The following is a 16,223-nucleotide window of genomic DNA, read 5'->3' on the forward strand; positions in this document are numbered from 1 at the left end:
ACTCTTCCTGTAGTCATTTCTGTTCACCTTGTCTCCTCACCTAGAATATCGTTCAGCAACCAGTGGTGACAGTCACAGCGATGGTGGTGGTGAGGATGGGAGGCCTTTTTCTTCATCATAATCGTCATTGACATTATCATCTTTATCACCATCATGATCTTCATTATCATGGTCATCCTCTCCTCTCCCTTCATGTAGATGAGGTATCGTCTCAGTTGAACTTTACTACAACCTTCTGATGCTTGGACGTTTCCAGTGAAGGTCCTGAGAACCAGTTTGAGCCTCAAGCTGGGTATTTACTCACAAGTCCTGGAACCAGGTCTCAAATTCAAGTCTTCTGAGCCAATAAATCCCCAGCCCTTCAAGGGACTGTCCCACTTCTCCACCTTTTCCGCTCTACACTGATCTCACCCTTCTCTCAATTCCTGTGGTACTAGAGTCAGATGAACAAGTCATTCCTGATGTTTCCAATTCCTTCTCTTCCCTAGCTTAGGTCAGAAGTGAGTGTTCCAGGGTAGAGACATCATCGGCTATACCATTCTCAGGGAAGCCCTTCATGATGGAGGTTCTGCATCCTCCCCCAGCTCTTTGTCTGCCATTCTGACTTCCCTGCACGTTCTGGCTCACACCCATCTCCATGTGCTTGAGCGCTATTCCCTCTCCTTGGGACCCCTTCCCCACCTTTTGTGTGTGGCACACTCCTTACGTGATAAGACTTGGCTGAAACATCATTACTCTGGACAGCCCTGCCACTCCCCTCAGACACACTGGGGGTCCTTTCCTTGCCTGTGTGCCCCCAGTACCTTATGTGCGCCTCTGATGAGGTCCTTATCACAGAAGTTGGGGGGTTCTGTTGACTCTGGACCCAAGAAACTCTGAAGGCCTCTCCATTTACCCAAGTTCCTGATTCTAAAAAATAAAGCCCACACTTGAACAGGCCTCTGATGACCTTTGGGTTCTTTTCCTCTCCCCTGTAGCTGGATGAAGGCACTCCTCCAGAACCAAAGGGGACGTTTGTCGACTATCAGACGACAGTGGTTAAATACTCCAAAGCCATTGCGGTAACAGCTCAGGAAATGGTAAGAAGAAAATGGGCTCACCCTGCACCCCACTGTTGGTTGCCCTTTTACCCACCACACCACTGAGTCTTCAAATCTGGGGTCTGTGCTGGAGAGAGATTAGTCCTCTGTGTTTCTAGTTCCTCCTGGGCCTCAGCTTTGTCCTGATCTGTGGTCTTTCTGGCTGCCTGTGGTCTAGAAGCCCCAGGCCGCTGGACTTCTCATCTCACGAAAAAGCTCCAAAAGGGAATTAAAAATGACTGAGAGTTGGGCATGAGGACAGGGGAGCAAAGGAAAGAGAGAAAATTAGAATCAAGGAGGAAATGAGAAGGAAATTGCGAGTTACAGAGAAAGGAAAAAAATCCTCTTTATCTCACAGAGGACTTGAAATGTTTTTATGGATTAAAGTTACAGTACAAGAGAAGACATTTGGGGACAGAACCAAGACTGTCTAATGGAATCAAGTTATAATACTTGGACAGTGCTGAACAGTACGATATTGCCAGTCTTTCAGGCAAAATGAAACAGTGGTTATATAAAAAAATGTTTCTCCTGACAACAGAAGGCATGTAACTTTTGGAGGTGACTTTTTTTTTTGCTAGAATGTAATGCAATCAGAATTGTATTATATGGATGTTTAGATATAAATGGCATTGAGAGACAGTGAATGCTATCTTGATAGGTTAAAAAGTTGTACAAAAAAAAGAAAAATGTTGTCCTCAAAGAATTAATATAAGTACCTAGTAAGAAAGTCCTTAACTTCTGAAAGCTCAGATGTCACAGGATAAAATTGAAAGACGCCTCTTTGATGCTACCACCTAAGCCTGAGTTGGAGGGACCAGACTGTGCCACTGTGTGGTTCCTGCCCCATCAGGCCAGGCACCTCTCTGGATGGTTTTGTCATGTAGTCATGTGTCCACTAGAGGCTGAGCTTGGACCACAAAGACTTCCCTGGCGGCTGCGGCTGCTCATTCTTAGAAACTCTGCGGTTGTGCCAGACTCGCTGTTGTTGAGAAGGACTTGGGCTGGGGAGGGAGGAAGGAACAGTGCCCATCTCAGCGACTGGGAGAAGGCTGGAGCCGGCCTCGGGCTGGCCCTGCTCAGGAGAGCTCAGGGGCGTCCCAGCTAGCCCGGCAGCCCGACGGTACTGATTTCTCCAAGCAGGGAGCACAGTGCAGCAGGGTTGAAAATGTCTCCAGTGGCCTCAGGGGTTTCTGGAATATCTCCTGGGCCAGGTTCTCAGCCGGCCTGTCTTGACCCTAGGTGTCCATGCACTTGAGGAGCCCAGCCTGGGGCTGTGTTGCCGCCCCTGGGCTGGCTGGCCAGGGCCCTGAGGGGGTGAGTGTTCCCCCCACCACACTGGGCGGCCCCCAGGGTTGTTGTGGTTCTCGTGGCACGGCCGCGTGGAGCAGCTGTTAGCATAGCCTCGTGCTCTCGGGGTGCGGCACGCATTCCTTGGGAACCCACACCTCGGCCGGAAAGCCTGGGACATTTCCTGGTAAACATGCCTTAGACGGGCCCACGTTCCCGCCCTCAATGGATGTGGAGTCATTTAACAGGTTGTTTTTTTTTTTTAAGTCCTTTAAAATCAAGGACTTTAGATGCCACAAAGAGAGAGGGAAGTATCGTCATCCAGAGCGAGAGAACAGGCGGGGCAGAGGGAAGCCTTGGACCCAAGAGGGACATGGATACCTTTCTGGGTGGTGGGTTACAACCGCCCTTGTGAGTTCTAAGAGGCATTTTTGTCAGAGGAGGAAAAACTAGACATGAGGATATTAGCTAGGTAAGGTAAGTGGAGGTAAGGTTTTCTATCACACAGGAGGAAAATACAGAATATCTTGAGAGTAAAAAGGCAGACCTTGACCATTTAGGCTACAGTATTCACTGAATCTGTGGCTGAAACATTGTCATTCTTTGGCACAATGTTTTTACACAGCTGAATTCTGTGAGTTTCTTCCACCAAAACGTTAGGCTTACCCATCACTTCAGTCACGATTTCCTCATGATCCTGTCCTTGTGCCCTCTCTCGGCGGTGTGGGACCTGCTCCTGAGTCCCCAGAGACCCGATCAGCCCGGGAGCAACGTGTGACCAGGGCTGCACCCTGCACGGGGCTGGGCCCCCTTGTGGTTTCTCTGGGGGGCTCCCCTGGTAACCCCACGGGGCAGGGCTGGTGGAGACTGCTGCTCTCACCTCCCAGAGAGTGGACCCTGAGGCCCGGCCTCCACGCTGCACGGCCTGAACCTGAGCATGTTGCCTTGACCTGGCCGGGAGCCGCTGGCCTGTCATGCGGGCTGCAGCATGGGCTTCGCTTGAACTGCCCTCTCCAACGTCCAGCCCCACACGCAAGCCACAAGCTTAAAAGTGAATGAGACCCTTTGGCTCCCAGTGGTATTAACACATGGTTCTCATGCTTTTCTCTGTGTGTCCCTGTGTGTCTGTGTCTTGCTTGTTTTCTTTTTCCAGATGACTAAGTCGGTTACTAACCCGGAGGAGTTGGGAGGACTGGCTTCACAAATGACCAGTGACTATGGGCACCTGGCTCTCCAGGGCCAGATGGCAGCAGCCACGGCGGAACCAGAGGAGGTCTGCCACCTTAAGTCCCTGTTTTAAGAAGCAAACCCACACTGGTGCCTGCTCCCGGGGGGACTCTTCTCTGTAGCTTAGCTCCACTCCGGAAGACCCAGCCCAATAGCCAGAGGCAGGCGTAGTTCCCTCTCCTCTTGCTGCCAACCCCCCAGGTTCACACCCAGCAGCCCCATCCCGTGCTCCAGGCTCTCTGTCCTTCCTGAGGCCGCCTGGCACAGATCTGGGGCCATCTGGGGAGGTGGGCTTTCAGGACTCTGTTGACAGTGTTCTGCCGGGTCTCCCATCCCCCGGCCCCATCGCCTGATGCCAAGGGTGGAACATACACTGCCATCCTCCTCTTACTTCCTACTCCTGCTTCTCAATCCCCCTCGATTATTTGTATGTTTTCCAAAGGCTGACAGAAGTATTAGAAGAGCCAAGTATGGGATTCAGCTGCCCCTCCCTTGAGAAAGGGCTGTGTAGCCAGCCTGCTTTCATGAAACAAAGTCTTGCCCAAATATTGTTGGCAGCCCCTTAAGAACGGGCCCAGATCCCTGTCCCCATAGCCCCATACCCATACCCCCTGCGGACTCCTTGTCCTTACCTACCTGCCTTCCCTAAACTCACTTTCCTTAATGGCCAACACAGACTCACCTCAGAATGCCTGCCCCCGTAGGAGTCTTAAAACAGCAAAAGTTTGACTCCAGAGGCCACTTACTAAGAGGTCCCATATCTAATACCTCTGAGAAATCGAGTGGTCCATTGGCAAGCATGCAGGGTGGGTAGAGCTCTGGGGTACCTGACTACACCTGTATCAGTGTTAACACATGGAAGGGGCCCGGGCCCAAGCTACTGCATGGTTCCCTAGAGAAAGAAAGCCCAGCCTGCAGTAAAGAATAATGGAGTGAATTGCAGGGACCCTGGGAAAACAAGGTAACTACATCTGTGAAGTTCGGCAAGGTGTTTATGGAGGGCGAACCCTGTTCATGACATGTCGAAACGAACCAGGCTGTCAAGGCAGAAGGTTGGAGCTGGTCTTCCCTTCTCCTTGCGGTGATAGACGGTGTCCCCAAGTTACTCAGTGCTGTTTCTCCTGGGGGTCAGGTCTAAGCATGTCTTCACCAAGACTCCCAGCAGCACTACAGAAATGAAGACCCAGACCAAAATCACCTTCTAACGTATGTCATAACAATGCATGTAAATGGGGGTACCATATGTATGTACTGGCATACATATATATCCAGCATGGGATGACTTCAGTTTCTAACAGTGCCTGCATTTTGAGATTTTAGGATGATTGAGTATTTAGACTGCAGCATGAATAATTCTATTTGCCATGAGTCTGTCAAGTCATTACCAGGAAAGAAAAATTATCAGAGACCCGCATAAGATTCTGTGGATTTCTTTACACAGGCCCATCATTTTTTTTTTTTTTTTAAAAGACTCCCTCTTTTAGTAAGATCATCTGGACTCATAATTCGTTTGGTTAACATGTAATTTTGAATTTCAGAAACAAGCATAAGGGAACTTCTGTTACAGTAAGGGAAAGTTGGGTTGGACAAAAGGAAGAAGTGTTTGGCTTTTCCAGAGGATTGAAAACTAAAAGAGACTGTGATTGTGGGGGAGGTTTGGATCTCTGTCTCCAGAAATCTTTAAAGATGGAATTTACATGTGTCTTCCTTGGTTAGTTTCACCGCTGGCCTGCCTGCCTGCCTTACTGAGTGAAGACCTAGTGATTTGTGGAGCCATTTCCACATCTGAGTTCTTATGAGCTACCCCATCCCCTGGGTGAAACAAGCAATTTTCTAATTGCAACCCAGACCACTGAAGCAAAATACAAAAGAAAGCCAAAGCAGCCAGGAAAGAAAATGCATTGCTAAAAGCACAATAGCAAGTTACTTTAGGTACTGGCCCTGCCCTTGTAGCAGCTGTGTTTCCATTAAGGTTTCCCCTTTTCACGGTTACATCTTGAGATGTGTTTTACATTCCAGACACACAAGCAGTGTGACCTGGAGTGAAAAGGAGCAGAAAGAATATAAAATTACCAGTGGCTTGCAAAGGAAAATTCTTTGTGTGCATTTGCCAGACAGATATTTGGGGGAAAACTGAGAAGGTTAGGAGATCCCTGAAGCAATGTAGTTTTTTTATTCCAAGCCTGTGGAATTATTTGTATACCCAAGAGGGCCCTACATCACAGCATGTGAAAATATTTATATCCAGGGCAAGTAAAAAGCCACCCCCTTCACTGCGGTCCTGCAGTCCTCTGTGCCAAGTCAGCATTTTGGTCTTTTCCAGAATGTGACAATGACAGGAAAAGTCCTAGCTCTGCCCTCTGCACATCGAGCTGGAGTTTTATCTGCTCGTTTTTCCATGGAAAATTCAAACTTTTGCTAATGTCCCTGTGATAACTTCTTTCCCCAGAAAAGTTAAAACCCTCCAATGGCTTTGCAATTTATGACGAGTTTCCTCTTAAAAAAAAAAAAGAAGAAGAAGAAGGGGAAAAATGTAGATACCGTGAGCCACAGGCTTCTAAATGTAAATGCCGGGGAAAAGGTTTAGTGACGACGGTGCCGTCTCTGAGGACACGTTGCCATAACCACTTATAATACTGCGTCTTAAAAGCTGGCAGGAACATTTGTCAGGAGCCTGTGGTGAGAAGCACAGGCCTCTCCCCCCAGATGAGATGGCTGTCCGCTCTAGACTTATCTAAAACTTTCCACTCCAAGGCACACTTTCTGTAGGTGGAAGAGTGATGCCCTGCTTCTGCTCTACACACTGGTTTTTCCTACCATATTTTCTAAGGAGAAACTGTGGTTTGTCAGATAACATCCATTCTTGCCTTTCCAACTTCCACAAGCTCTCCCAGGCAAATTATACTTGACCTGGTTTCAGATGTAATTGATCTTAAAGCCTGAGAATAATCTGTACGTTTTGTTTAGTTTTAGGCAGTACAGATGATGGATCAGTTTTTCTTAGACCCCCTCCAATTGAAATGAGAGCCAGAACTTCATGAAGGCCAGGCTTCTAATTTCCCTCAAGGCACAAAACCAGGAGACAATCTTCTCCATTTTACTTTTATTTGGGCAGGAAGGGGGAATTGAGGGTTTTTCTTGAGGTTCAAGTATTGCTTTACTCAAGTTGCCAATTTCAAACTCCCAAGTTTTATGTCTTGGAGCAACATTCCTTTATAATAAATACTGGTGGGAAGTTGGATCATTCAGGGGGTGGGGGGTTGGGGGCTGGTCATGTTTGCTGAGAAGTTTAGTGTTGCTTTGAGAAGCTTAGCATTTTTAAAGCCCTTATCTGAAACAGCCTTAAAAATACATTCCCTTCTAGGATGTTCCTCCAGCAGTACAAAATGTTCTATGAAATTGCAGTAACGTAGAGTATGTTGATTCTGGGGTCCTTCACTTAAGTGCCCTAGCTAACCCGTGTGCCCGTGGAGAAGGGTAGGAATACACGAGCTGTTCATCCAGTCGATACGGCGCAGATACTATGCTGGGCGCTGGCCCATATGCCCCACAACTGCGAGTGTGTGAGGCGAGAATCATCCATCCTTCCCCATTTCACAGATAAGCAAACCAAGGAGACTCAGGGAGCTCTGTGAAATTGCCCAGGACCACACAGCTGCAACAGTTAGTGTTGAAGCCCCCTTTTAAATAACTTTTTGGAATAAGTGAACGTTTCAAGTAAATAAAAAGGTAACAGGTCGATATGTAGAAAAGTCAGGATTTGAACCCAGGTTTGTCGGGCATCACAATCCTTGCTCTTTGCCCTGCGCCAAGCTGCTGCTTTTCACAATAGTGAGCATTCATGTGTCACTTTCTACTTGCTGAGACTCTGCACGTGTGCCTTCCATTTGGTCATCCGCAGCCCTGGGAAGTGGGCAGGGCAGGTTCTGTGTCGCAGGTGAGGAAACCAAGTCCCCATGAGGCTAGTGTGCTCCCCCAGAGTCTGGTGGCCAGGAGAGGGCAGAGCTAGAAGCAAGGCCTGTGGTCCTTTCTGCTGCCCAGGTGGGTGATGGGTTGAGAGCAGGGGTGGGGCTGGCATCCTGCGATCCCTTCCTGTTACATTCAGCCCTCTGAGCCTGTGAAAATAAGCGAGTGAAGCCTATTTCAAAACTAGTCCTTGATAATACCGTATCTCTCCTGCATGCGTCCATATAGGGTCATGCAGCCACATCTGTCAGAGGTCTGTGTAGCCAAGCCTCACGGGGTTCTCCCGGCATGTAAAAGGTAATTGTGTGACCTGGCACAGACTGAGACTCCAGGACCAAGCCCTGGGTTGACTAAGAACTCCAAAGCTTTAGCAACGGTTGCATTTGTTTGCTTTCATCCCTTTGCTTTCTGGTGCTGGTCTTCCTCGGGCTTCCTAACTGGAATTTCATCCCTGATGACCACCGTGCCAGCTCCACGGCTGCGTTTACAGGATCCCTTGCTACATGCATGATGTCATCTCCAAGAAGGAGGCTGAGGGTCAGGATGTTGGGCTGTGTTTTTATAGCGTAGCCTTTTGAGGGGGCTGAGGGAGAATGAGAGCGCGGTGGGGTTGTCTCCCACTGTTTATCACATCTGTCCATAGGTTTCAGGTTTGCGACAGCTCAGGAGCGGGTGCCTTCTCCCTCCCACCCCCGGGGTGATTGGGGAGCGACTTAGGTGGCCTGTGGTTGTCCTAGTGCCCTGTTCTGCAAAGAGAAAGCTCAGGCTCGGCTCCGTGCAGGGAGCAGGAGGGGTGCACGGAGAAGGCTCTTCCAGAACCTGGCACAGGTTCGTTCTTTTCTGGCACGGTGGTTTCATACCCCCGGCCCAGCGAGGTGCTCTGGAAGTTCTGCGTCTGTTCGACAAGTTTCCCTTTTTAAACATAATGTAATTATTTATATAAAAACTGTTAGGAAAAGCAGCATGAGCTCTTGAACGTATTCTAGGCCAAAGTGGTAACCCACTGGGGGCCACCCGTACCTTACCCTGGGCCGGTGGGTGGCTCTCTGCAGGCCTCAGGCTGGTGGAGCGTCTGCCGTGCCTCCTGTGGTCGCGGAACCGTGAGAACACTCTTCCCTTTTGCTTTATGCAAGGAACACGATTCTCCACCCTGTGCTGCCAAGGCAAAATGCAGAAATAAGCTGGTGGCCGAGGCTGTAACTGGCCTTCATAACCCTGTCTTTGGATCACGGAGCCTCACTGTTGACTTTTGGGGTCAAGGATATACATTTTAACTCATAAAGGAAGAGTATAGTAATAACAAATTACTTCCATTTTATATGTTGAGGTTCCATGAGCGATTTTATTGGGGGGTGGAAAAGGGTTCTGCTGCTAAGTGGAAAAAAATTAAATCAGAAAAACACTGATCTGATTGGGATTGACATATATACACTAGTATGTATCAAATAGATAACTAATAAGAACCTGCTGTGTAAAAAAATAAATAAAATTCAAAAAGAAAAGAAAAAAACTGATCTAATGGATAGAGCACCATGCTTGGGATGAAAGATTTGAATTCTCCTCTGGCTTTGCCAGGGACTGGCTGTGTGATCTTGGGCTAATCACATCACTTCTCTGGGCCTCAGTCTCTTCATCTGTAAAATGGGGAGGCTGAACTCATAAGGTTTCTTTTATTTGAAAGTCTGTGAATGTTTCTTCCTCCATTTCCCCCTTACTTGACTTCCCCATTGGCATCTTATCCTTTAGAGACCTGTGCTCATCCTTGACAGCAGAGCTCTTGCCTTTGGGTTAGCTCTGACCCTTGAGTACTTAGGGTTACACTGTATGGGTCTGAAAAGCCTTGAGAGCCTGGTTGAGTTTAAAACTTCACTGGGGCATCCCCCTGCTTCAGCTTGACCTTGTGTTTAAATCAGTAAACATGCCCAGCAAAGAGATATACTTAAATGGCCTTGCCACTGCGTGGGCTGAATTCAAGGCTCTCTAGTTCTCAGTGGCGGTCTTGATGCTGTGCTAGTCCAGATATGTTTTCAGCGCTGTCGGGTTGCATGATCCTGGCATGAAGCCCGTGTCGTATTCCATGTGGAGATGGTCAGCAAGAAGCCCTGCCTGATTGCAAAGCTTTTGTAGTACCTGCTCATGTATGAATAGAAGACACCCCAAAGAGCAGAAGCTCAGCTTCCTGGGTCAGGAGAATGTTTTACCAAATGGACTTAAACATCCTTCGGGCCTTAAAGGGTTAAGGGAATAACCTTTTTCCCTGAAAGCAGTGTGTGTTTCAATAATAGAGTGAGCATTTGCAGCCCTCTCACTCCTGGAATCGCCTTCCCTTAAACTCTGACTCTTGGGATGAGGTTAGAATATAGCGTCCAGGTGGCCCAAATTCCCAGGTGTGTGAATTCCCAGGTTTTATTCACAAAACCTGGGCTCTTTTAGTAAGTCTTCTTGAGAAACGCTGGAAGGATCAGCACACAGCCTCTAGCTACTGTGGATTCTTGAAAATAATGCTTAGCTTAGAGGTGTTTTGTTCCGTGTTTAGTTGCTTACCTGGGCTGTATTGATCAGACAAACATGAAAACTGATGTGAAACAAAGCCAGAAGAATGCAAGCTTTGGGCAGTGGAGGTGGAATTGACTACACCACAGAGACAGCTGGCACCTTATCCATAGTGGAACTTATTTGGCTTCTTTCAGGCAAAGTACCTTTTATAATCACACAACCCAGGGGTCATTAAAAGAATGCACGCCTGCTAAGCCGGCAGCTCTAAACATGTAATTTTTTAAGGAAACCTCAACCTGGCTTGCTAGAAAGGGAACCTGGGCCCAGCATGGTTACTCTCGCTCTATGGGACAGCTGAGGAAGGGGGCGTTCTGGTTGGTAAACCTGGCAATTTTGCAAGAATCTGAACACTTTAAAATATGCTTTATACTAAAGCTATATATTCTGAACTTCTAATTACCCTCTAGGGCTTTTGTGAGAAATCAATGAAATTAAATACATTACCTGCCTCAAAGAGGCCCTGACACACGGTAGGGGCTCAGTAAACACTGGTTGAATGAATAATCCCACAGAATTCATCTAATTAACATTCTTACCTATTGGCTCAGGATATAGATAAAGAAATGCACCAGAAAAGGTAACAAATATTATTAAGCTTGCTTACTAGGGGCTGCGGGTATTTTACAGTCTCTAAAACAGGAAGCAAAATCAACCAAATTCCATAGTTCACCAAACACAGACTCCTAATAGCAGTGGAATTTTCCCAGCCAGGCTCCCCTAGGATGTAAGAAATTTTCCACGTAGGGAAGACCTCGATGGCAGGGCCATCATGCTTCCCCCTCCCCACCCCGGACTTGCCTCCACAGATTGGCTTCCAGATTCGCACTCGGGTGCAGGACCTGGGCCACGGCTGCATCTTCCTGGTGCAGAAGGCGGGGGCCCTCCAGGTGTGCCCCACGGACAGCTACACCAAAAGGGAGCTGATCGAGTGTGCCCGCGCGGTCACGGAGAAGGTAAGGAGCAGCCCTCAGGGCAGGCGGGACCCGCCGAGACCAGGGACAGACCAGGAAACTAAGCCAAAAACCAGCCAGCTGGGTTAGGTCTGATCGTCTTCCCTCCCACCCAGGGTCTCCCCAGGGCCGGGGCACATCAGGCAGCTGGGGGTGATCTGTGGTCCTGAGAAACTGAGAGCGTGAGAAGGACAGTCCCACAGAGGTCAGGGCCCTGGCGGTCAACTTGGAAGTCTCTCCTGTGGACAGACTGGCCAGGTGGTGTCCCAAGTCACAGTCAGTGCCAGGAGCCGCTCCCTGCAGCCCCTTTGCACACTTTTGCCGCCAGGCTCCCTTCTCAGAGAGGCTCCCAGGTGCTGGGGGTGAGCAACAAGGACCCACAGCTCCTCTTTTGTGACCTCTTTATTTCCAGATGAGACAGTGCAGTGAGGAGGGTTGGCACCCGCGAAGTCACATGGCACCGTGACGGGAGAGCAGGAGCTGGCAGGAAGTTTTCTGACTGTCGGCAGCTGTTTGTAGAGAGAATCACATAGCGTAGTGCATGGGACTCTAGGGTCTCAGCTAAGCTACTTCACCCTGCCAAGCCTCAACTTCCCCATCAGTAAAGGAAGGATGAAGAAAGAGAATACCTGGCCTACGGGGTGTGTAGATTACATGCAGCGATACGGGTCAAAGAGCCTGGCACAGTGCCAGGCACACTGTTCAACGCTTAGTAAATTCTAGGCGCTGTTCCCTGTCTCTCTGCCCTCCAACACTCCCTTCTCCCTGGAAGTTTTCCATGGTTCACAGCGCCCCGTTCTGAACATCCCTTCGTTCCCAGTAGTTCCTTGACTCTCCCACAGTTTGCTGATGGTTTTACTTGGCTTATTTCTCAGAGTCATTTTTCAGGGCAGCTGCTGTGCAAGCCGCTTGAGGTGCCGGCGGCAGCATCCGTGCTTTGCTGGTGTTTCCCTCTCCTTCACTTGGGTCACAGGACAGAGAGCTCTGCACCGTTGAGAAGCTTGGCAGCAGGACTTGAGGGGTGGGAGGGGGGACCCTCCCCTGGAAACTGCCTGGACAGAGGCTGCTCTGTACGAGGCCCCTCGCCACAGCCGGACATCAGTCTCCCGCAGCCCACAGGACTGTCCAGGCCTCCCTGGCCTCCCCAGGATGAGGAAATAAATCTCTCAGCTCGAGGAAGGCGCTCTCCCTCCATTGAAAGCCCTTCCTTGTTGTTGAAGTTACTCGTGCCAAGTTCCCCCGTAGGAAACCTTGGAACAGGAGAACGAGGGAGGGAAGGAGGGGGTCCAAGCTGCATGGTGCTGGTGAGCGTGGCCAAGCAGCCTGGTCTTCCTGAGCTGGCCTCCGTCTTACCGCTCCTCCAGCAGAGGATCCCTGACTCAGGACACCAGGAGAAGGGTCAGAGGCAGGGGGTCGGCTCGGGCAGAGCATCTAGCCTTTTGGGCAGTTTCCTGCTACATTCCTCTGCCCTGCCCATCTCCTGCCCTCCCACCTCCACCTGCCGTCTTTCTTACCTGTCTAGGTGTGTCTGTGTGATTGTGTCCAGCCAGGAGGGCAGACCCAAAAGGGCAAGAGAGGGGGTGGGTGAGGAAGGAAGGAGGGGGCTTGTGTGGCAGGAACGTGGGGGGAGGCCTGGGAGATGGGATCCAGTTGTGAAGGGAGCTCAGCTCCTCTCCACAGCAGGGGGAGAGCTGTCCCCAGGGGTGTGGTGGGTCCAGCTTGCCTTGTAGGAAGGTGTCTATAGGGACATGAGGGTGCACTGGAGGGGTGACAGGTGCCAGCAGAGGGTTTCTGGCGTGGAAGGCACTGGAGTGAACACGTTAGCCAACCTGCTGGTGGCAGATGATGGTGCGAGGGAGTGGTGGGTGGAGAGTTTACACGAGGGGGTCCTCTCTGGGGTCCACTATGAAGAACTTCTAGACAAGAGGCAGCCGAGGGAAGGAGTGACAAGTGTTAGCAGAGGGCTGTTCTACAGAAAACCTGATCAGAGGGGACAGAAACAGCCACACCTTTTACGGGAGCCCGATCCTTATCCCTCTTTGTGATTTCAGAAGCATCAAGTAGAGTAGCATCTACCCTCTAGTAAACCCTTATTACCTGCCTAGTAATTTACGTGCATTTTTCCACCACTTACTCCTCCTATCAACCCTGATTGGCAAGAAGTAATAGCCCCCTTTTCCAGATGAGGAAACTGAGACTTGGAGAGGTGAAACAGCCTGCCCAAGTCGTGTAGCCAGCAAATAGCAGTGCTCTGATTCAGGCAGGCTGTTGACTCCAAACTGTGCTGGTAACCCCTGAGCCGCATTGACTCCCGGAGAGAAAATTCACTGTTCTGTTTTGTTTTACCTTTTTTTTTTTTTCCAGTTTTATTGAAGTATAATTGACATATAGCACTGTTTAAGTTAGGTTGCACAGCATCATGCTTTCTTATGTATGTCATGAAATGATTACAATAAGTTTAGTTAACATCCCTCATCTCATATCAATACAAAAAGTATACATGTCTGTATATTTTTTCATTGTGATAAGAACTCTTAGGATTTTAACAACTTTCATAAAGATCACAAAGCAGTGTTAACTATAGTCATCATGTTGTGCATTGCATCCGTAGGACTTTCTTAAAACTGGAAGTTCGTGCCTTTTGACCACCTTCCTTCAATCTCACCACCACCCCACCCTACCCAACCCCCTGCCATAACCACAAATCTGACCTCTTTTTCTATGAGTTTGATTGTTTTTTTGTTTTGTTTTCATTTTTATTCAATTTATTTAGACTAAAACGAAAACAGTTCACCCATTTCTCCTACCCCTCATCCCCCACCTCTGGCAAGCACCAGTCTGTTCTCTCTATGAGCTTGGTGTTTGTTTTTGTTTTAAGATTCCACATAAAAGAGAGGTCATGCAGTATTTGTCTTTCTCTGACTTATTTCAGTTAGCATAATGCCTTTGATGTCCATTCATGTTGTCAAAAATGGCAAGATTTCATTCTTATTTATGGCTGAATAATATTCCATTGTGTATATGTACCACATTTTTTTTATCCATTCATCCATCGATGGACACTTGGGTTTTTTCCTTGTCTTGGCTCTTATAAATAGTGCTACAGTGAACATGGGGGCACATATATCTTTTTGAGTTAGTGTTTTCATTTTCTTTGAATAAATACCCAAAAGTAAAATTGTGGGATCACATGGTAGTTCTATGTTTAATGTTTTGAGGAACCTCCATACTGTTTTTCATATAGGGCTGCACCAATTTTTATTCCCACCAAAGGTGCGTAAGGGTTCACTTTCCTCTACATCTTTGCCAACACTTTTTACTTCATTTTGATAATTAACATTCTGACAGATGTAAGGTGATATCTCATTGTGGTTTTGATTTGCATTTCCCTGACAATTACGTGGAGCATATTTACATGTGCCTGTTGGCCGTCTGTGTATCTTTTTCGGAAAAATATCCATTGAGGTATTCTTCCCATTTTTAAAATCAGATTTTTTTTTTTTTGCTATTGAGTTGTATGAATTCTTTATATGTTTACCAGATATATGATTTGCAAATATCAATATTTTCTCCCATTCAGTAGATTGCCTTTTCATTTTGTTGGTGGTTTCCTTTCCTGTGCAGAAACTTTTTAGTTTGATATAGTCCCACTTGTTTATTTTTGCTTTTGTTTCCTGTGCTTTTGGTGTCAGATTCATTGCCAAGACCCAAGACCTATGTCAAGGAAGTGACCAGCTATATTTTCTTCTAGGGGTTTCAGGTCTTACATTCAGATCTTATATTTAATCCATTTTGAGTTAATTTTTTGGTATAGTGTACGATAATGGTCCAGTTTGATTCTTTTGCATGTGGCTGTCCAGTTTTCTCAACACCATTTATTGAACAGACTGGTCTTTCCCCATTGTATATTCTTGGCTCCTTTGTCATCAATTAATTGATCATATATGAATGGGTTTATTTCTGGACTATCTATTCCATTAATCTACGTGTCTTTTTTTATGCCATTACCATACTGTTTTAATTACTGTTGCTTTGCGATATAGTTTGAAATCAGAAAGCATTATGCCTCCAGTTTTGTTCTTCTTTCTCAAAATTGCTTTGGCTATTTGGGATATTTTATGGTTCCATACAAATTTTAGGATTGTTTGTTCATTTTCTATGAAAAATGCCATTTTAATTTTTTTTTTTTTTTTGGGCTGCGTTGGGTCTTCGTTGCTGCGCACAGGCTTTCTTTAGTTGCAGTGAGCAGGGGCTACTCTTCGTTGCGGTGCTCAGGCTTCTTGTTGTGGTGGCTTCTCTTGTTGTGGAGCATGGGCTCTAGATGTGCGGGCTTCAGTAGTCATGGCACGTGGACTCAGTAGTTGTGGCTTGTGGGCTCTAGAGCACAGGCTCAGTAGTTGTGGTGCACAGGCTTAGTTGCTCCATGGCATGTGAGATCTTCCCAGACCATGGCTTGAACCCATGTCCCCTGCATTGGCAGGTGGATTCTTAACCACTGCGCCACCAGGGAAGCCCCCATTTTAATTTTGATAAGAATTGCATTGAATTGCATACTGGTTTTGGTAGTGTTTTATACTACCAAACTACTATTTTAACAATATTCTTCTAATCCATGAGCACAGAATATGTTTTCATTTATTTGTGCCTTCTTCAGTTTCTTTCTTTGATGTCTTGTAGTTTTCAATATACAGGTCTTTCACCTCCTTGGTTAAATTTATTCCTAGGTATTCTGTTCTTTTTGATGCAATTGTAAATGGGATTGTTTTCTTAATTTCTCTTTCTGATGTTTGTTGTTAGTGTATAGACACACAATAGATTTTTGTTTATTGATTTTGTATCCTGCAAGTTTGCTGAATTCATTTATTCTAAATTTTTTTTTTTTATGGAGTCATCAGGGTTTTCTACATATAATATCATGTCATCTGCAAATTGTGACAGTTTTACTTCTTTCCAGTTTGGATGACTTTTATTTCTTGTCTAAAGCTTTTAGCTTTTCACCTTTGAATATGATGTTAGCTTTTGGCTTGTTGTATGTGGACTTTATTATATTGAGGTATGTTCTCTCTATACCCACTCTATTGAGAGTTTTTATCATAAACAGGTGTTGAATTTTGTCAAATGCTTTTTCTGCATTTATTAAGATGACTATATGATT

The 16,223-nt window shown here is 47.1% G+C and overlaps 1 protein-coding gene and 1 long non-coding RNA gene across 9 annotated transcripts in view; one reads left to right on the forward strand and one right to left on the reverse strand.

Moving 5' to 3' along the window:
- TLN2 (talin 2) overlaps nucleotides 1-16,223 on the forward strand; it is a 447,219-nt gene that overhangs the window by 383,993 nt on the left and 47,003 nt on the right. For 6 of the 8 annotated variants that reach the window (XM_082444639.1, XM_082444638.1, XM_082444642.1 and 3 more), the window contains 3 exons: nucleotides 978-1,079; nucleotides 3,523-3,642; nucleotides 10,925-11,071. In XM_082444639.1, coding sequence (XP_082300765.1) covers nucleotides 978-1,079; nucleotides 3,523-3,642; nucleotides 10,925-11,071 — 369 coding nt within the window. The remainder of the gene's footprint in view (nucleotides 1-977; nucleotides 1,080-3,522; nucleotides 3,643-10,924; nucleotides 11,072-16,223) is intronic. The other 2 variants (XM_082444643.1, XM_082444644.1) reach the window with 1 other exon arrangement.
- On the reverse strand, nucleotides 6,030-10,914 carry LOC309654364. The gene is made up of 2 exons (XR_014260189.1): nucleotides 8,588-10,914; nucleotides 6,030-7,711 (listed from the first exon to the last, which is right to left on the reverse strand). It is a non-coding gene; the product is annotated as an uncharacterized lncRNA (long non-coding RNA).

The sequence above is a fragment of the Balaenoptera physalus genome (genome assembly GCF_965194825.1).
Source record: "Balaenoptera physalus genome assembly, chromosome: 2".
Taxonomy (NCBI): domain Eukaryota; kingdom Metazoa; phylum Chordata; class Mammalia; order Artiodactyla; family Balaenopteridae; genus Balaenoptera; species Balaenoptera physalus.